General features: G+C 50.8%; 2 protein-coding genes across 4 annotated transcripts; one reads left to right on the top strand and one right to left on the bottom strand.

The window, feature by feature from the left end:
- Positions 1-1127: 1127 nt before the first annotated feature.
- On the top strand, positions 1128-1842 carry GPHA2 (glycoprotein hormone subunit alpha 2). Its single transcript, XM_060017497.1, has 3 exons — positions 1128-1230; positions 1445-1629; positions 1741-1842. Exons 1-3 carry the CDS (start codon positions 1128-1130, stop codon positions 1840-1842), a joined length of 390 nt encoding a protein of 129 aa, XP_059873480.1.
- Positions 1843-2058: 216 nt separating this feature from the next.
- PPP2R5B (protein phosphatase 2 regulatory subunit B'beta) lies at positions 2059-10914 on the bottom strand. Of its 3 annotated transcripts, none has more exons than XM_060019202.1 (14): positions 10375-10914; positions 9459-9914; positions 8486-8682; positions 7768-7869; positions 7515-7607; positions 7259-7389; positions 5757-5816; positions 5548-5656; positions 4945-4998; positions 4821-4871; positions 4596-4715; positions 3623-3750; positions 3254-3355; positions 2059-2845 (listed from the first exon to the last, which is right to left on the bottom strand). In XM_060019202.1, exons 2-14 carry the CDS (start codon positions 9655-9657, stop codon positions 2698-2700), a joined length of 1494 nt encoding a protein of 497 aa, XP_059875185.1. In that variant the 5' UTR covers positions 9658-9914; positions 10375-10914; the 3' UTR covers positions 2059-2697. The 3 variants fall into 3 exon arrangements, with proteins under 3 accessions (XP_059875185.1, XP_059875186.1, XP_059875187.1); XM_060019203.1 differs by having other exon boundaries at positions 9459-9873; XM_060019204.1 differs by having other exon boundaries at positions 9459-9544; positions 10375-10910.
- Positions 10915-19857: the final 8943 nt, after the last annotated feature.

The raw sequence follows: 19857 nt of genomic DNA, 5'->3' as shown, positions 1-19857 counted from the left end.
TGCTGGGGTTGATAGCTTCAGGCACTTCCAGGAGTCAGGTCCCTGTTAGTCCAGAAACTAGGGGAAGCCCCGCTCTGTAGCTGACCCCCAGAATGAGAAGTCATCCACTTGACAGTGAAAGTGAAGCTCTGAAACGGACTTAGAACCAGCCCCCTGACTCTCCCTGGCTCTGCCACCAAGCATCTCTCAGGAGACCCCCCACTGATAGCATTTCCATTGTCCATAAGAATCTCCTCTCCACCCTTTCCTTTGCAGTGGGTAAAAGAGACAGGCAGGGCTGAGTTTAATAGTTTTAAGGATGGGCTGGCAAGGCCCTAAACAGAAGTGTCCTGCCCGAGGTCACATAGCAAAGAAGAGAACCCAGGTGGCCACAACTCAGCCCAGTGAGAGCCCTCCCTCTCCAACTGCACACACGCTGCCTACTCCACCAGCTCCTGGGCTTTTCTCTACACCTCACTTCCCAGCCCTGGGCCACCAGCAGCTTTTGGACATAGGGGAAGCAGAAACCGCCCTAGAGGACCACACCTCAGAGAACAGCAGGATCTCCCAGGTGGTTTTGCTGTGAGGCTTCAGGCAGAGAAGGCAGGCCTGAAAGCCGACCTCCAAGAAGGCGTGGCTCCAGAATGATGGCAAATAAAAACCCGGAGAGCCAGCACCGCCTGGAGACCAGCAGGAGGCCAGAGGAGCCACTCAACAAGCCACTCAGCTCCTGGGCCTTGGAAGTGGTGAGCTCACTGAGGCAGGAGGAGCCCTGGGAGGGGCTGGGGACTGCAGATAAGGGTCCTGCGGGCAGATAGATGGGGCAGATGGAGGGAGGCAGAGGTCCGTGGTCCAGATGGTGGAGGAAGTTCGGGGGGAGAATCACGGCAGTGGGCTGACACACAAGTCACACTGGGACAGCTGTGCACACTCACACGCATCCAGAGAGACAGACACGCACATCCACATGCACACGCACCCAAAGGCAGGTACAAGGAAAAGACAGCCCCTCGCAGGCAGGCCTCACCCCAGTCAGACAGACCAACCTAGCCCTGCCTCATTCACCTGGAGGCATGCAGTGTTGAAAGAACTCCCCCTCCCACCTGCACACCCATCTAGAGACATCTATCTACCTATCTGTGTTTCAGATGCCCATGGCGTCCCCCCAAACCCTGCTCCTCTGCCTGCTGGTCCTGGTGGTCACTGAAGGCCAGGGTCAACAGGCAGCCATCCCAGGCTGCTACTTGCACTGTAAGTAACCCTGGGAGCAGAGAGCTGGGTGGGAGCAGAGAGCTGGGTGGGAGCAGAGAGCTGGGTGGGAGCAGAGAGCTGGGTGGGAGCAGAGAGCTGATGGACGGGACAGAGGGGCAGGCAGCACCCTCGAGGGACCCAGTGAGGCTCAGGCAACAGGAGCTGGGCGAGCCTTCTCCAAGGCACCATCTACCGCTCTTCTGTCTTCTTCTAGCCTTCAATGTGACGGTGCGAAGTGACCGGCAAGGCACCTGCCAGGGCTCCCATGTGGCACAGGCCTGTGTGGGCCACTGTGAGTCCAGCGCCTTCCCTTCCCGTTACTCGGTGCTGGTGGCCAGTGGCTATCGACATAACATCACCTCCGTCTCTCAGTGCTGCACCATCAGCAGCCTGAGGAAGGTGAGGGGGCCCAGCTCGGTGGTGCTCGTTGCGGGTAGGGGAGACAGAGGAGACGGGGATCTAAGATGGCCTGAGGAAGGGGACTGGAACAGACACCCACCTCTCCCACAGGTGAAGGTGCAGCTGCATTGTGGGGGGGACCGGAGGGAGGAGCTGGAGATCTTCACGGCCAGGGCCTGCCAGTGTGACATGTGTCGCCTCTCGCGCTACTAGCCCATCCTTCTCCCCCCGCCACCCTCCCCTTGGTCAGAGGGTTTAATGTTGGAGTATATCCTACATATCCTGAACCTCAGCAAGGACAACAGCTCCAACCCTGTGAGAAGAGGGGCGTTTCTGCCTCTTCCCCACCTCTGCCTGGCTTCCTAACCAGTCCTTCATCATTTCATCTCCCTCTTTGTCCTAAATAAAGCAAGCAGATCATGAGTTTCTCTCTTTATTAAATCTACCCCCAGCCAGGGAAAGGGGAACAGACCATGGTTACTGTGACCACCCACCCTTGCCCCAGGACACAGGGAATCTTCTGCCTGTGCCCTCACCCCTCCCCCTGCCCAATAAATAAAAAGGGGACAAGGATGTACAGGGCAAGGGAGGGGAGGGAAGGAAGGAGGGTGCCCCAGGCCCAGGATAATGTCTGTGTTGCAGGTGAGCTGGGGGAGAATAAATAGACCATGGATCCCATGGTGGGGTGAGGAAGGACCTCCCGCTGGCACAAGGTGGGGCAGGTGAGGGGCCGAGTCCCCTTGCCCTAGGCTGGGAGCAGGGGGTGGGAACCTGCCTGCAGTCTGTAGCCCAGCTTTGTGGGGCAGAGGCAGATCCCTGATGGCAGCTTCCTGGTCAAGCTTGCCCTGGTCAAGTCCTGCCAGGACGGCCTGAGAGTTCTGTTGCCCGGACCCCCATCTCTCCTCCTCTCCCCCCAGTGGAAACTGCCCAGGCTGGGCCAGACAGGAAGCCCTCCGAGCCCCCTCTGGCAAGGCCAGGAGTAGGTGTGTATCTCTCTGGACCCCTGGGCAGGAGGGAGGATGGAGGGACTGACAGCTCTGGGATTAGCTCCTCCCCTTCTGGGGATCTTTAGCTCTGACCTCCACCGGTGGCCACCTGGGGTGTAAGCCGCTGGAGCGGGGCCTCTTTGGCCCCCTGGGTCCCCTGTAACCGGCGTAGCCGTAGCTCCTCCAGGCCTTGCCACAGCTCCTGACGTTCCTGGGCCTTCTGCTGTTCCCTGGGGAGAGAGGGCGAGGCAGTTCCCTTACCTGGGGCCCCACCTGCAATTCAGCCTCCCTCACCACCACCCCACCTGCAAAGAGACTCCACTTAGGGGAGAAGGCACTAAGGAGAGACTGGTCCCAGCCTGTGGTCATGGAGTAGATGGATCAGCCTGGCCCTGAGAGGCCCCAGCTGAAGTATAGGATGCTCCATACCTGGAAGAAGTACTTGGGAGGATAATTGGAGGGTGCAGGGGATAACTGGGCTCGGATGCCCCAGCACTTGGCGAAAACATAGGGAAAGACTTTAAACATCTGATCAGGTGGGATGTGGGCTGTCCTCTTCGGTTCCCTCCAACCATTAGGAACTGGTTCTTTTCTGCTTTTCTCCCCTCTCCCTCCATGTCCAGCCTCCCAGCACTCACTGCTGCTTTTCCAGCTTGTAGGAGGCTGTGAGCTCATCAAACAGCTTCCCATTCATCTCCATGAAGGTCTTGAGCACATTGTAGATCAGAGACACAATGGTTCTTGGCAGGGTCAAGGGAGGGGGTGAGAGATGAGAGCAATTTCAGTTGGGTCCCACCTCCCTCTCTGGCATTCTGCCTGTCCCTGTGTCCCAAATACAGCATGCAGCCCTGAACACCACAAGCACCGCCCTCTGCCTGCCCCTTTCACCACCCCTCTGCCATCTTCGGATGCCTTCCCTGATCCTCTCCAGCTAGCAGTAACCCCAGTTCTGGACTGGCTGGCCCTGCCCCAGGTTCTGTGGGTTAGGTCAAGGCCTGGGCACTCACTGATTCCAGTGCTCCTTGGAGACTTGGTAGAGGGTCCCAAACACAGCAGGCAGCACAGTATGGCAGTTGTCCTCAATGAGGCTCAGGATATACTCATTGTTCCAGAAATACAGAGCCCGCTCTGCAACCTGGGGCAGCGAGATGGCAGAGTAGGCGCCTGGCAGTGGCTTCCCTGCACATGCAAGGCCTGGTATCCATCCCCAACCCCAAACCCAGGGCGCCCTGCCCTCCACACACCCCGTCTTCAGGGCTCATCTGACCCACGGGAGGAAGCAACATGGTGAGGTGAAAAGAACACTGGATTAGGAGTCCAACGCTCAGAGGAGAATCCTACACACTGGCCACGTGACTTTGGACAGGGTATTTAACCCCTCAGCCTCTGTTTTCAAATCTGTAAAGTGGGGCTAATAATAGCTACCTCCATACGGCTGTTGTAAGCATCAAATGAGGTATTCAGTAAACTGAAGGAAAAATTGACAACCACCAGGTATGGCTCATAAAAATGAAAGTCTGCACACACATGTAGGAGAACACTGGTTACAGCCAGCCTGGATGGTGTGGAGAAGCCTTGCTGGGCTCTGAAGTGGGGCTAATGAAATCTAAGGCCACTAAGGAAGCAGACAGCCATCCGTCCCATTCATGGACGTTTGCTAAACATCCATTTCAGTTTATGAAATGTGTTTATGCTACCATCCCTTCGGCTCTCATCACCACCTGTTGGCCCATTCTACAGATAAGGAAGCCTAATCTGACTCAGAGTGGTGAAGTGATTTGCTCAAGGCTCCTCAGCCAGTGGGAGGTGGATCTGAGGCTTGACCCCAGGTCTCCTGACCCTAAGTCCAGCATCTCCCCATTATTAGACCCAGGAAGGTCCAGAGGAGAAACTGAGGGCAGAGGAAGCTGTGTTAGGTCAACTTGCCAACCTTACCAGTCCATACCCTGGCTCTCACCCCCACCCATTCCAGCCCCATACCTGGAAATGGGGGCTGGACACACAGCGAGCCACCTGCTTGAAGAGGGGCTCCTGGATCTTCACGAACTGGGAGGGCTCAATGACATCCAGAATCTCTTCCATCTCCCCCAGAAACATCACCTGGGGTGGGGGAAGGGACACAGGGAGCAGCAGTTCCCACCTCCCCTGACACACACCTGCCTGCCCTCTGGAAGCTGAGCCCTCCCAACCTCCCCTTCCTCATACCTCCTTCTGGGTACAGGTTTTTGGCCAGTATTTGAGCAGCCCCCGGATCACCTGTGGGAGTTGAGGCAGAAAAGAGTCAGACCTGCAGGGGTGGGGGCTTGCCCTTCCCCCCAGAGGTACTCACATGCTCTGTCAAAGTGGCATCCTTCTCCAGGAACTGTACCACACAGTATGCCAGCTGCAGCGGGGCGTGGTGGGGGAGGAGGAGGCATAGAGAAAGAGGACAGGGGTCAGGAGGGGACCAGGACAGGACACTAGACATTGGCTCATTTCCTATGTCTATTCTCTTAGTCACCAATCATTTACTGACCACCTAGGATACACCAGGCACCATGCTTGGTGTGCAGGGACACAATAACGACCTCACAGGGGAAACATTCAGCAAACTAGTCCTTAGAAATTTTACAAAAGGTTCCTTAACCGGAATCCGTATCATGATCTATGGGAATACGGAAGGAGGAGAGCTCACGCCTGCACAGGCAGGTCGAGCGGGAGGGGGCTGGGAAGTCTTCAGAGGCCAATGTCTGAGATCGGCCTTAAACGGTCATGGGGATTCTCTACGGTAGACGGAACAGAATTAGTCAAGAAAAAGGTGAGAGAGGATCCCGTGAGTTCACGCTTTTAGTGTGGCTGAAATCAGACTGTCAGGCTGGCTCTGCGGGCCCGGGTGGCTGCCCTGACTCTGTCAGGACCTCTCTGCCGTGGCAGGACCAGGCCTGGGCCTTACCTGGGCGTGAAAGACAGACAGCGACTTGACAGAGTGCAGGGGAATCAGGACTCGAACCAGAAACTGCTTGTGCTCGGTCTTCAGGGGCAGCGCAAAGCCGTTGATGATGCTGAGGAGGGGGCAGAAGAGATGAGGAGGGTTGGCATGACTGGGCCTCAGTCCCTCCCCCCAGAATCCTGAGGCTCCAGCTGATGCCCAGAGAGAGTCACCTTCCTAAGATCTCCAGCAGCTCAGCCACGCCATTGAAGTGCTCAAGTTCATAGATGAACCTTTGAGAGGAAGAGAAGGATGCAGAAGGGCTCAAGGCAGTTGGAGCAGGCCCAGCCCTCCTCTCTGTCACCCTGCCTGCCCACCCCCAGCCTGCACATCAATCCAACTCTCTCCCCACCCAGAGGCTGTGCTCCCTTCCCCAAACCCCAAACGAGGCCCCACTGAGATCCACACCCACCTCTTTATTACCCTTCTCAGCCCAGCCACCAGTGCCACTCTGGGTCCCAGCTCAAACCTTTCTTCTTCTTTTTTTTTTTTTTTATTTTTATTGGAGTATGGTTGCTTTACAATGTTGTGTTAGTTTCTACTGTACAGCAAAGTGAATCAGCTATACATATACATATATCCCCTCTTTTTTGGATTTCCGTCCCATTTAGGTTACCACAGAGCATTGAGTAGAGTTCCCTGTGCTATACAGTAGGTTCTCATTAGCTCTCCGTTTTATACATAGTACCAATAGCGTATATATGTCAACCCCAATCTCCCAATTCATCCCACCCACCCTTTCCCCTCTGGTATTCAAACCCCTCTTCTATGAAGCATGCCAACTCGTCTCTTCCTCCCCGAGACCCTAACCCTCATTACCTGGTCCCCATCCAGTCCACAGGCACCTAGCCTGAGTCCTCCGCTCCTCATGCCAATCAACCAAAAGAATGACAGACACTTACAGTGTCTATTCTGTGCTATGTACTTCTCAAAATTATCCCAGGAGGTAGACCTTATTAGATCCATTATATAGATGAAGAAATCAAGGCTCAGCAGTTCAATGAAACTTGCCGCAAAGTTAATAAGCAAGGGATCTAATACACTGAGCTCCTGGAGGAGAGGGATCGTGCCTCACCTATTTTTTAGCTAATAACGATAAAGGCTAATGTTTCAGAGTTCCGGCCTTGGTCCAGGAGCTACACTGAGTGCTTTGAAGGCACTGCCTCATTTCATCTTGATGATTATCTCTGTGTAGTATAGTTATCATTCCCATTCTAGAGACGAGGAGACTAGGAGAGAGCTTAAATAATTTGCCCAAGTTCACCCAAATATTTGAACCAAACTCAAACACAGACCATCTAGCTCAAGAGCCAGTCTCAACTACAAGGCAATGTGGGTCCCTGATGCCCAGTGGGCACTGGCGCTCAATACATATTTGCAGAAAGAATCTCATTCTTTGGGTCCTTAAGGCCTGGTGTGACATTAGATCCTAGGCCCCCTGAACTGACCTAGTCCCTGCAAACCACTTCATCTCTCAGCCTCAATTTCCTCATCTGTAAAATGGAAATAAATACCTTTCTCTACTGATCTCACAGGATTTGTATAAGCAAAAATTATACAATATGTTGCCAAGAAAAAACTGGGCCCCCCAGCCCAGAAGCTTTTGCTCTGTCTTCTCCCCATAGCTCTCTCCCTCCCTCCCCAGGTCCCAGCGGGGTAGGCCGCAGGCACCCACCGGAGGAAGATATGGCTGCACTGTTTGCGGATGTAGGCCCGGAGCCCCAGGAACTTTCCATAGACCCTGTGCAAGATGGTCTTGAGGTACTCACGCTCCCGAGGGTCCTCGCTATCAAATAGCTCCAGGAGCTGTGGGACACAGGATCAGGGGTTAGGAAAGAGGCCACGCCAGGTTGCTTCCATCCTATCCCCACGCCACTCAGAGAGCCTGCCCCTGCCCCATGACACCACCCGGCCTGGGCTCCCCACTTCACCATCAGGACAAACTTTTGATCCACATATCTCTTGGCCACGGAGGGCTGGAAGTCTGGGCTCTCCAAGAAACGCAGGAAAAACTCGTATACCAGCTGGAGGAGGGGAACAGACAGAAAGGTGAGTTCAGGAGCAGCCTCCCCCCTCATCCTGCCCTGTGGCCTTCATCCAACAGTCCGGGGCCTAAGGAGACCCTCTACCCTCTCCTCGGATCTCTTCTGAAACTCAGATCCCTGTCTTCCCCAGCCCTCATACCTGAAGATGTGGCCATGAAGGCTCAAGGTTGGGCTCATCCTCTTCAGGGTCAAATTCAGGGTTCTCACTGGGCGGCAGCGTCCGGAAGATATTCACTGAGATCTGAGGGGACAGAGTCAGGGTTCTCTACGGAAGAACCCTTGAAGGTGGAAACCAGGACATCGCTCATCCAAAGTTTAATGGGCCTCAGCACCTACCCAAGCAACCAATTCACTCCTTGGCAATCATTACCTGAACATCTAGTTCATGGATAGACCTGGGCCCAGGGTTGGGGACCCAGGGGTGGGTGAGATACATCCCTGCCCTCTATCAGGTGCAGTCCAGCAGGGAAGACGAGATGGAAAGCGGTCAGGTCTAAGGACATTCTAAGCAGCAAAAGGGAGATTTCTAGCGTGGGCATTGAGAGAGGCTTCATGGAAGAGGCAGCACCTGAGCCAGGCCATGGCGATAAGGAACGTGGTGGGAGTGCACACCAGGCCTCAGGAGAGCATAAGCAACAGCGCAGGGTGGGACAAGCCCAGGAGGCACTGAGTTACCTACACTGGCCGGGCGCTGGGCAGCAGTGGGGCTGGGACAGGGGCTGCGGGGGAGGAAGATGTGGGCCTTGAGGCCAAGCCAAAGACCGTGGGTTTATTCTCCGCACGGGGGCTCCGCAGGCAGGCTTAGGGTTCCCATGGGCACCAAGCCCTCCCCCAGAGGCCAGGTGCCAGGTGCTCACCATGCGGATGATGTCTGGGTAGACAGGCTCAATGAGGACCCCCCGAGTGCTCCCCACACACTCCACCAGCTCATTGAGCGCCGCCCGCTTCACCTCCTTCCCCTTCAGGTCGGCCACACAGTCCAAGAAGTCAAACATCACCCCACACTGGGCCAGCTTCCGGCTCAGCAGCTCATGCAGCTCAGAGGCTGGCACATCTGGGGAGGAAGGAGGGGGCTGAGCCTGGGCCCCAGCTGCCACAGCTCTGGGCAGGGGCGGGCCCTCCTAATCCCTAAGGCTGGCTCCTCTGCCCCCCAGACCCCGTGCTTTTGTGCCATCTCCCACTCCTTGCAGAAAGCAAACAACTTCTGTCCCATCCTCCATTCTTGTGAAGTAAAGGAGCTTCATCTCTTCATCCTAACCTAGGCTCAGAGAACACGATAGCCTGACTTTAAAGCATGGGAACAGACCCTGGCTGCCTGGCCTTTCCACAGGTGCCCAAACAGCCACTGCCTCCCTCTCGTAGGCGGCACTCTGTTCTAAGAGCCAGAAGTGGGGAGGAGAGCCAGCACCGAGGACCTCTCGGGTGCCTCTGCCTCAGCCAGTTGGGCCCTGTAGCCCAGAGTTGGGGGGACCTCACGGTGACTGCAGGGAAGCGTGCTAAGCACCTGCCCCAGGACCCCGGCAGCAGCTGGGCTGGTAGTGGCCTCCTGGAACCCAAGCTGTAGGCCCCACCCTTGGCCCTGGTCTGCCCCCCAGGGTGGTGCCACCTCCAGATGCCCCACCTCCAAGGATGACAGGCCAGTCAGGCCATGCGTCAGCAGAGAGGGTAGAGGGCTGGGAGGTGGCGGTCAGGTGGTGGAGTCCCTGGCCTGGAAGGGGCCGTCCAGACTCCCTCTGATCGCAGCTGCCAGCTGCTTCCCACCACCCCACCCCCAAACCTCACTTGCCCACTCCAGGACTCAGGTAGCCCCGGAGCCAAGACCGGGCTCACCTTTGAGCAGGGGCAGTGGGATGAGTTCCTGCTGGTTGCTCTGATAGCGGAATTGAGAGGAGCTGTGGGACCGCCGGGGCCGGGCCCTGCGGAGGGAACGGCGGGAGAAGCCGTCCACCTTGTCGGGTGGGGGCACCGGGGACAGCCCTGGGGACGAGGGGCTGCCGGGGGTGCTCGCGGGGGGCAGCTTCGTCTCCATGGCGGTCAGGCGGTGGGCCAAGCCTTCAGAGCCCCTGAGCTTCCCTCTGGGCCTGCAGGATGCTGCGTGAGGCTGGGCTGACTAACTTGGGCCCATCCTGTGCGGTGGGGAGGAGCACAGCACAGTCCTGGCCCCCCCCCCAGGGCCTCTGGCAACTGCCCAGTCCTGGGGGGCAAGCACGGTAGAGAGGAGGATGGCTCAGGTCTCAGGTCCTTCCTGAGGGTCGGAAGAGTCCAGTTAGGGTTCCCACCCTGGCTCTTTTAAAAAAGAAGTCAGGGCAGAGAGGTCAGCAAGAAAGAGACAGAGAGAGCCTGTCAGTTCTTTCAGGACAGCCTGTGGGGCTGCGGCGGAGCGCCCAAGTCTTCTTTCCCTCCTACCCTGGCCCAGACCCTAAAGAGAGGTGCAGCCCTCTCCCACAGGAGACAGGGCCCTCCCTTCTCCCTGACTGAAAGGCCCCAGACTCCAAAACAACCCATCTCGAAATAGGGCCTCTCCCGCCAGCCAGACCCTACCTGGAACGGGGACCTCGTTCCTCATCCCTGGCCCCTAACAGAATGGGGCCCCCGTTTCTGCTCCACTAATCCAGTCACCAGGGACTTCCCCAAGAATGAGGGTCCCATCCCCCTGCCCCCCCCACGACCCGCAGCCTCCCCCCGCCTCAGTTTCTCCTTCCTCGCTCCCAGATCTCATCTGCCTCTCGAGGGGGGGGCCACTCACTTCTCAGATGCCCAGACTTTGGTCGCCGACCCTCCAGGGGCTGCCGGTGGGGAGGGAGCAGCTGTTCAGGGCTCCCGAGCCGCGGTCCGGTTCAGGGCGCTGGCGCTGGGCGGCGGCGCTCCTGGGTTCTCTCTCTGGCTCCGGGGGGGCCGGAGCGTGCACCCAACTCAGCCCCGCGTCGGGGCGCGGGCGCCCGACGGGCTCTGGGCTGGCCGGGGCAGCGCGCAGACCTCTCCTCAAGTCGTGGCACCCGACCCGCGCAGCACCACAGGAGCCCCGGCTCTGTGCGCACCGGCACCCGCCGCCCAGCTGCTCACGATGACATCAAGTCACCTCCCCCAGTCGGCCCGCACATCCCCGCGGGTTTGGGGGCCGGGGGCGGGGTGGGTGGGTGGGGTGCTGCGTCAGGAAGTTCCCGCCCGGGGCAGCTGGGAGATGTAGTCCCCTCACCAATAAAAGCGGCTGCCTGACCAAAGGGGTAATCCCTGCGGGCACCCAGGGACAAGACTGAAGCTGAGCGGCAAGGGGTCCAACTGGCGCTGGGTTCCTGCTTTCTGCAAGGGAGACTGCATAGGGAGAGAGGAAGACTCAGGAGTCTGCACCAGGAAGCTGGGGCGATGCCAGGACTCCGGCAGGAAAGAGGCCCAATCCTATGCCAGGCCCAAAGATTTGGCCTGCTCCATCTGTGCCCCAGGCATTCCACCCCCAAGGGAACCCCACCCTCACTCCAGAATGGCTGGACGCTTCAAAACCCCAGTAGAAACTGGCACTGGACTGGTTAATAGTCTGCAGTGAGCCAGTGCCTGCTGGGAGGGGTGTGGTGCACCCAAGGCTGCTGGGAAATGCAGTCCTTCCTCAGGCCTGCAGTCCCCCTCCCGTCCCTCGCTGTCTAAGGTGACATCATGATCTGGGTTTAAAGGGCCAGCCTAGGAGTGGCAAAGCGTCAGAGCAGGGGGTGCTCCCCGGTGCTGCCACCCCACCCCAGGCAAGCTAGCCTCCCTGGATGGAACTCCCAGCCCCTTTGGGACCTAAGATGTGCTACTGGGGTCTCCTGTTCAAAATCCTGCTGCAGGGTATCCAAGGCACAGGTGGACTTCCAGGAGTTTGGCATTCCTGCCAAAATTTTCCAGCTTGTAGTCCGGGACCCCCTTCCTAGCACTCTGGACCCCAACACCTTTCATTCCCCTGGACTCCATCCCCTACACTATGCTGTGAAATCTCGACCCAGCAATTCTGTTTTGTTTTGTTTTTTGAATTTTATTTTATTTATTTTTTATACAGCACATTATTAGTTATCTATTTTATACATATTAGTGTATACATGTCAATCCCGATCTCCCAGTTCATCCCACCCCACACAACCCCACCCTGCCATTTTACCCCCTTGGTGTCCATATGTTTGTTCTCTGTATCTGTGTCTCTATTTCTGCCCTGCAAACCAGTTCCTCTGTACCATTTTTCTAGGTTCCACATATATGTGTTAATATACAATATTTGTTTTTCTCTTTCTGACTTACTTCACTCTGTATGACAGCCTCTGGATCCATCCACGTCTCTACAAATGACCCAATTTTGTTCTTTTTTATGGCTGAGTAATATTCCATTGTATATACGTACCACAACTTCTTTAACCATTCGTCTGTCCATGGGCATTTAGGTTGCTTCCATGACCTAGATATTGTAAATAGTGCTGCAATGAACATTGGGGTGCATGTGTATTTTTTTTTGCATGTATATTTCTGAATTATGGTTTTCTCTGGGTATATGCCCAGTACTGGGATTGCTGGGTCATATGGTAATACTATTTTTAGTTTCTTAAGGAACCTCCATACTGTTCTCCATAGTGGCTGTATGAATTTCCATTCCCACCAACAGTGCAAGAGGGTTCCCTTTTCTCCACACCCTCTCCAGCACTTGTTGTTTGTAGATTTTCTGATGATGCCCATTCTAACCGGTGTGAGGTGATACCCCATTGTAGTTTTGATTTGCATTTCTCTAATAATTAGTGACGTTGAGCAGCTTTTCATGTGCTTCTTGGCCATCTGTAAGTCTTCTTTGGAGAAATGTCTATTTAGGTCTTCTGCCCATTTTTGGATTGGGTTGTTTTTTTTTTTAGTATTGAGCTGCATAAGTTGTTTATATATTTTGGAGATTAATCCTTTGTCGGTTGATTCATTTGCAAATATTTTCTCCCATTCTGAGGGCTGCCTTTTTGTCTTGTTTGTAGTTTGCTTCACAAAAGCTTTTAAGTTTCATTAGATCCCATTTGTTTGCTTTTGTTTTTATTTCCATTACTCTAGGAGGTGGATCAAAAAAGATCTTACTACGATTTATGTCAAAGAGTGTTGTTCTTCCTATGTTTTCCTCTAAGAGTTCTATAGTGTCTGGTCTTACATTTAGGTCTCTAATCCATTTTGAGTTTATTTTGGTGTATGGTGTTAGGGAGTGTGCTAATTTCATTCTTTTACATGTAGCAGTCCAGTTATCCCAGCACCACTTATTGAAGAGACTCTTTTCTCCATTGTATATCCTTGCTTCCTTTGTCATAAATTAGTTGACCATAGGTGCATGAGTTTATCTCTGGGCTTTCTATCCTGTTCCATTGATCTATGTTTCTGTTTTTGTGCCAGTACCATATTGTCTTGATTACTGTAGCTTTGTAGTATAGTCTGAAGTCAGGGAGTCTGATTCTTCCAGCTCCATTTTCTTCCCTCAAGACTGCTTTGGCTATTCGCGGTCTTTTGTGTTTCCATACAAATTTTAAGATTTTTTTGTTCTAGTTCTGTAAAAGATGCCACTGGTAATTTGATAGGGATTGCACTGAAGCTGTAGATTGCTTTGGGTAGTATAGTCATTTTCACAATATTGATTCTTCCAGTCCAAGAACATGGTATATCTCTCCATCTGTTTGTGTCATCTTTGATTTCTTTCATCAGTGTCATAGTTTTCCGCATACAGGTCTTTTACCTCCTTACTAGGTTTATTCCTAGGTATTCTATTCTTTTTGTTGCAAAGGTGAATGGGATTGTTTCCTTAATTTCTCTTTCTGATCTTTCATTGTTAGTGTATACCAATGCAAGAGATTTCTGTCCATTAATTTTGTATCCTGCAACTTTACCAAATTCATTGATTAACTCTAGTAGTTTTCTGGTGGCATCTTTAGGATTCTCTATGTATAGTATCTTGTTATCTGCAAACAGTGACAGTTTTATTCCTTCTTTTCCAATTTGTATTCCTTTTATTTATTTGTCTTCTCTGACTGCCATGGCTAGGACTTCCAAAGCTATGTTGAATAATAGTGGTGAGAGTGGACATCCTTGTCTTGTTCCTGATCTTAGAGGAAATGCTTTCAGTTTTTCACCATTGAGAATGATGTTTGCTGTGGGTCTGTTGTATAGGGCCTTTATTATGTTGAGGTAGGTTCCCTCTATGCCCACTTTCTGGAGAGTTTTTATCATAAATGGGTGTTGAATTTTGTCAAAAGGTTTTTCTGCATCTATTGAGATGATCATATGGTTTTTTTGTTTGTTTGTTTGTTTGTTTGTTTGTGGTATGCGGGCCTCTCACTTTTGTGGCCTCTCCCATTGCGGAGCACAGGCTCCAGACGAGCAGGCTCAGCGGCCATGGCTCATGGGCCTAGCCACTCCACGGCATGTGGGATCTTCCCGGACCGGGGCACGAACCCGTGTCCCCTGCATCGGCAGGCGGACTCTCAACCACTGCACCACCAGGGAAGCCCGATCATATGGTTTTTATTCCTCAATTTGTTAATATGGTGTATCACATTGATTGATTTGCGTATATTGAAGAAACCTTGCATCCCTGGGATAAATCCCACTTGATAATGGTGTATGATCCTTTTAATGTGTTGTTGGATTCCATTTGCAAGTATTTTGTTGAGGATTTTTGCATCTATATTCATCAGTGATACTGATCTGTAATTTTCTTTTTTTGTAGTATCTTTGTCTGGTTTTGGTATCAGGGTGATGGTGGCCTCATAGAATGAGTTTGGGAGTGTTCCTTCCTCTGCAAATTTTTGGAAGAGTTTGAGAAGGATGGGTGTTAGCTCTTCTCTAAATGTTTGATAGAATTCACCTGTGAAGCCATCCGGTCCTGGACTTTCGTTTGTTGGAAGATTTTTAATCACAGTTTCAATTTCGTTACTTGTGATTAGTCTGTTCATATTTTCTGTTTCTTCCTGGTTCAGTCTTGGAAGATTATACCTTTCTAAGAATTTGTCCATTTCTTCCAGGTTGTCCATTTTATTGGCATAGAGTTGCTTGTAGGAGTCTCTTATGATGCTCTGTATTTCTGCGGTGTCTCTTGTAACTGCTCCTTTTTCATTTCTAATTTTATTGATTTGAGTCCTCTCCCTCTATTTCTTAATGAGTCTGGCTAAAGGTTTATCAATTTTGTTTATCTTCTCAAAGAACCAGTGTTTAGTTTTATTGATCTTTGCTACTGTTTTCTTTGTTTCTATTTCATTTATTTCTGCTCTCATCTTATGATTTACTTCCTTCTACTAACTTTGGGTTTCATTTGTTCTTCTTTCTTTAGTTCCTTTAGGTGTAAGGTTAGATTGTTTATTTGAGATTTTTCTTGTTTCTTGAGGTAGGCTTGTATTGCTATAAACTTTCCTCTTAGAACTGCTTTTGCTGCATCCCATAGGTTTTGGATTGTCGTGTTTTCGTTATCATTTGTCTCTAGGTATTTTTTGATTTCCTCTTTGATTTCTTCAGTGATCTCTTGGTTATTTAGTAACGTATTGTTTAGCCTCCATGTGTTTGTGTTTTTTACGTTTTTTTTCCCTGTAATTTATTCCTCATCTCATAGTGTTGTAGTCGGAAAAGATGCTTGATATGGTTTCAGTTTTCTTAAATTTACTGAGGCTTGATTTCTGACCCAGGATGTGATCCATCCTGGAGAATGTCCCATGTGCATTTGAGAAGAAAGTGTAATCTGCTGTTTTTGGATGGAATGTCCTATAAATATCAATTAAATCTATCTGGTCTATTATTTCATTTAAAGCTTGTGTTTCCTTATTAATTTTCTCTCTGGATGATCTGTCCATTGGTGTAAGTGAGGTGTTAAAGCCCCCCACTATTATTGTGTTATTGTTGATTTCCTCTTTTATAGCTGTTAGCAGTTGCCTTATGTATTGAGGTGCTCCTATGTTGGGTGCATATATATTTATAATTGTTATATCTTCTTCTTGGATTGATCCCTTGATCATTATGTAGTGTCCTTCCTTGTCTCCTGTAACATTCTTTATTTTAAAGTCTATTTTATCTGATATGAGTATTGCTACTCCAGCTTTGTTTTGACTTCCATTTGCATAGAATATCTTTTTCCATCCCCTTACTTTCAGTCTGTATGTGTCCCTAGGTCTGAAGTGGGTCTCTTGTAGACAGCATATAGATGGGTCTTGTTTTTGTATCCATTCAGCAAGCCTGTGTCTTTTGGTTGGAGCATTTAACCCATTCACGTTTAAGGTAATTATCAATATGTATGTTTCTATTACCATTTTCTTAATTGTTATGGGTTTGTTTTTGTAGGTCCTTTTCTTCTCTAGTGTTTCCCACTTAGAAAAGTTCCTAAAGGAACTTTGTTGTAGAGATGGTTTGGTGGTGCTGAAATCTCTTAGCTTTTGCTTGTCTGTAAAGCTTTTGATTTCTCTGTCGAATCTGAATGAGATCCTTTCCGGGTACAGTAGTCTTGGTTGTAGGTTCTTCCCTTTCATCACTTTAAATATATCATGCCACTCCCTTCTGGCTTGTAGAGTTTCCGCTGAGAAATCAGCTGTTAACTTTATGGAAGTTCCGTTGTATGTTTTTTGTCGTTTTTTCCCTTTCTGCTTTCAATAATTTTTCTTTGTCTTTAATTTTTGTCAATTTGATTACTATGTGTGTTGGCATGTTTCTCCTTGGGTTTATCCTGCCTGGGACTCTCTGCACTTCCTGGACTTGGATGCCTATTTCCTTTCCCATGTTAGGGAAGTTTTCGACTATAATCTCTTCAAATATTTTCTCTGGTCCTTTCTCTCTCTCTCTCTTCTCCTTCTGGGACCCCTATAATGTGAATGTTGTTGCGTTTAATGTTGTCCCAGAGGTCTCTTAGGCTGTCTTCATTTCTTTTCATTCTTTTTTCTTTATTCTGTTCCATGGCAGTGAATTCCACCATTCTTTCTTCCAGGTCTCTTATCCGTTTTTCTGCCTCAGTTATTCTGCTATTGATTCCTTCTAGTGTATTTTTCATTTCAGTTATTGTATTGTTCATCTCTGTTTGTTTGTTCTTTAATTCTTCTAGGTATTTGTTCTTTAATTCTTCTAGGTGTTTGTTCTTTAATTCTTCTCGGTTTTTGTTAAACATTTCTTGCATCTTCTCGATCTTTGCCTCCATTCTTTTTCTGAGGTCCTGGATCATCTTCATTATCGTTATTCCAAGTTATTTTTCTGGAAGGTGCCTATCTCCACTTCATTTAGTTGTTTTTCTGGGGTTTTATCTTGTTCTTTCATCTGGTACAAAGTCCTCTGCTTTTTCATTTTGTCTGTCTTTCTGTGAATGTGTTTTTCCTTCCACAGTCTGCAGAATTGTAGTTCTTCTTGCTTCTGCTTCCACCCAGCAGTTTTGTCTAAATAAACAACTGGTCCATGTGAGCATCAGGAGTGGGCAGTGAAACCTCGCGATGAAGTCAGGGAGTGGGATGGGGCCCTTTTTAGAGTCTTCCTCACTCTGCCTTAGGCCTTGTTGACCACTCAGTACCCCAGTGGAACCACCCAGCCGCCTTCCCTGCTGCAGAGGGAGCCTGGGTACCCAAGAGGTACTCACCTACTGGAGCAATAAAGAGCAAAGGCCACCGTTTAGCCAGGCTGAGATCCAGGATGAAACCCCTTGCTCAGCAGGTCTTATCCATTTGGCTCTTGGTGACCTCGTCTGTCAACTGGAAACCCATAATCTCCTCCTTGCCCATCTCCCAGGCTCAGGAGATGAAGCCTCTCCCACGCCCCTGCAGAGGAAGCTGGGGGAGGGCAGGCCCACCAAGCCTTCTACAACCAGGTGAGGACCCCGAGGCCCAGAGAGGAGAAGTGCTTTGCCCAGGGTTACATAGCCTACCATCAAAGCTGGGACCACGGTCCATGCCCCCACCTCCCAGCCTAAGTCAGGTGCACGCCAGCACCAGCCCCCCATCCCAGGTCCCCTGGGGGCTAGTGCCCTGAACTCTGAGGGTCTCCAGGCCAGGTTGGCCATGGAGGGTTGATGCTTTGTACAAAGGGGGTGCTCAGTTTGAGGACTGGGGCACTGAAGTGTGGAGGACACACATAAGACTTCCTGCAAGAAATAGCCTTTGAACTGTGTCTCAGAATAGATACAATGTCACATGGCGGGGGGAGTTGAAAATTATTTTTTAAATCATCTTTCTTGGGGTATCATTCACATACCACAAAATTCACCCAGTTTGGTGTTGTTGTTTAATGAGTATAGAATTTCAGTTTTGCAAATGAAAAAGTCCGGGAGATTAGTTCCACAGCAATGTGAATACACTTAGCACTACTGAATTGTACTTCTAGAAATGGTAACATTTATCATGTATATTTTACCACAATTCAGACAAAATGCAAAATCCAGGCCCTCCACCATGGCCAAGTCAAAAGCCACAGCCCCCAGGCTACCTTCCGTGATCAATTTTACACCTATCATGATCCCACTGAGGACATTGCCAGAGGGACTTCTTCTGGGTGGGCCATTCCTAGGGAAGGGAGAGCCTCCCCCTAGGGCCCCTGAGGCCTATAGAACCTGGTTTGCCTTATAAGTTCCTACCTATCTGATGTGGGGAGGCCCCCAAGAAGCCCCACAAAGCCTGGCCCTCTCCTTTTCTTTCTGTGGGGAGGAACCCTGGCCCCATGCTTTTCCAGACCCCTTGAGTTCTCTGAGATCCCGTTGTCCAGTGCCCAGGGCCACTGTATTTGTTGGATTTCTGTGGAGTTCACTGTGTACTGTCTAGGGGGAGGTGGCAGGAAGGAACTTTCTATCCCTCTGAGTCCTATCTACTTCTCTGTTGTGGCACAGACACTGCACTGTGTCCTGGTCACAGAGGGAATCAGGCTTAGGAGTGGACTCACAAGCACCCACTTCTGAGAGACAGATGTGGCTCCTAGTAAAGTTACAGTGAAAGACAAGATCTGAGTGCAGCCTCAGTGGCAGGAAGCCAACCTAGGAAGCAGCCACCCCAGATTGGAGGTCTGTCTGGATATAGGGAATGGCCCGGTGTCCCCACCCTTTGCAGGTGGTACTCTCCATTCCCACTGCAGGGGAATGGTAGCTCCCTCCTAGATGGAACATAAGGACAACTTTTCCTAGACTCGAGAATATGCCTTTCTATTCCTACTGCCTTTGGGAGGAGAAGTGATGCTTGTCATTCACTTGCTCCACAGGCACTTAGGCACACAGCCTCAGTTTTCCTTTCCATAAAATGGGGGTATTAATAGTGCTGTTGCCAAAATCTTGGCTCCCTGTACACCAATGCCGAATAAAAATACGGAGACAGAGATTTGGAAGGTAAGAAATAGAGAGGCTTTTTAAATTTTCTTTGCCAGGCAAAGGGAAGACACAGTAGGCTAGCACCTCAAGAACTGTGCCCCCCTTCCTGGGGAATTACAGGGATCCTTATAGGGGAGTTCCCAGTCCGAAGTAAGTGATAAGGATCAAAATGGTGAATGTCTTGCATTCTTCTTGCATTATTTCAAAACAGTCACTGCTGGAGTCAGGCAAGCTGGTAATTGGGTCCAGCAGCCCAGTAATTGGGTCCGTTAGTCTCTGGGTTATTGGTCTGGGACCTCCTTTCTGAAATGCAAACAGCTACAAGGGGTGATTTGCTACTAGAGATTATAGGGAGAGCAAATACCAGGTGCAGAATGTAAATTACACAGGATTAGTGGTGACAGGTTAGCTTTGTGAAGGGCAAATCTAACTACAGACATTACAGTTTAGTAACAGTTAAAATAAAACTAGGATTGACTCACTCTTTCAGGCCAGGTTATGTTTCTTCTCTAGCCTGTTCACTGTTCCCTTTATTTACCTTGTTCTCAGGAGAGGGAAAACTTCATTTCTATTTCTGCTGTGACAGTGCCTCCCTCATGAGCCTATGTGGTAAAGAGCAGATGAAGTCATGCATGTAAAGTGACAAGCCCAGGGTCCAGGACATCACATGGCTCAACTCATGGTGTCTATTATTTTTATTATTAATTTAATGAACACTCGATGAACACAGCTCTGCCCCTGGCCTGTCATGGGGGTCAGGCAGACCTCTTGATTCATTCCACAAGCATTTTCTGAGCAGCCATCTTATTAACCAGTCTCCTAGAATGGGGCCTTCCTAGTGTTCCCCACAATTCTCTCAGAGGCTGTTCTTCAATCCCTTCCAGGTAATGAGCCTTCCGGCCTACTAACCCGACCCCAGGCGAAGGGGAATAAAACAGTCTCACC

Source organism: Delphinus delphis, chromosome 8 (genome assembly GCF_949987515.2).
Source record: "Delphinus delphis chromosome 8, mDelDel1.2, whole genome shotgun sequence".
Lineage (NCBI taxonomy): Eukaryota > Metazoa > Chordata > Mammalia > Artiodactyla > Delphinidae > Delphinus > Delphinus delphis.
The sequence above is the reverse complement of the archived record's forward strand: the minus strand, read 5'-3'. Positions and strand labels throughout refer to the sequence as shown.

What these genes read in the sequence shown, in the direction of transcription:
- PPP2R5B (XM_060019202.1), bottom strand. Translation starts at nt 9,657, where the DNA reads ATGGAGACGAAGCTGCCCCCCGCGAGCACCCCCGGCAGCCCCTCGTCC. An exon ending in TGTCCAGCCCCCATTTCCAG is followed by an intron (nt 3,751 to 4,595) that starts GTATGGGGCTGG and finishes TCGCTGCCCCAG; the next exon opens with GTTGCAGAGCGGGCTCTGTA. An exon ending in TACAAGCTGGAAAAGCAGCA is followed by an intron (nt 2,846 to 3,253) that starts GTGAGTGCTGGG and finishes CTCTCTCCCCAG; the next exon opens with GGAACAGCAGAAGGCCCAGG.
- GPHA2 (XM_060017497.1), top strand. Translation starts at nt 1,128, where the DNA reads ATGCCCATGGCGTCCCCCCAAACCCTGCTCCTCTGCCTGCTGGTCCTG. An exon ending in CCCAGGCTGCTACTTGCACT is followed by an intron (nt 1,231 to 1,444) that starts GTAAGTAACCCT and finishes GTCTTCTTCTAG; the next exon opens with CCTTCAATGTGACGGTGCGA. An exon ending in CCATCAGCAGCCTGAGGAAG is followed by an intron (nt 1,630 to 1,740) that starts GTGAGGGGGCCC and finishes CCTCTCCCACAG; the next exon opens with GTGAAGGTGCAGCTGCATTG.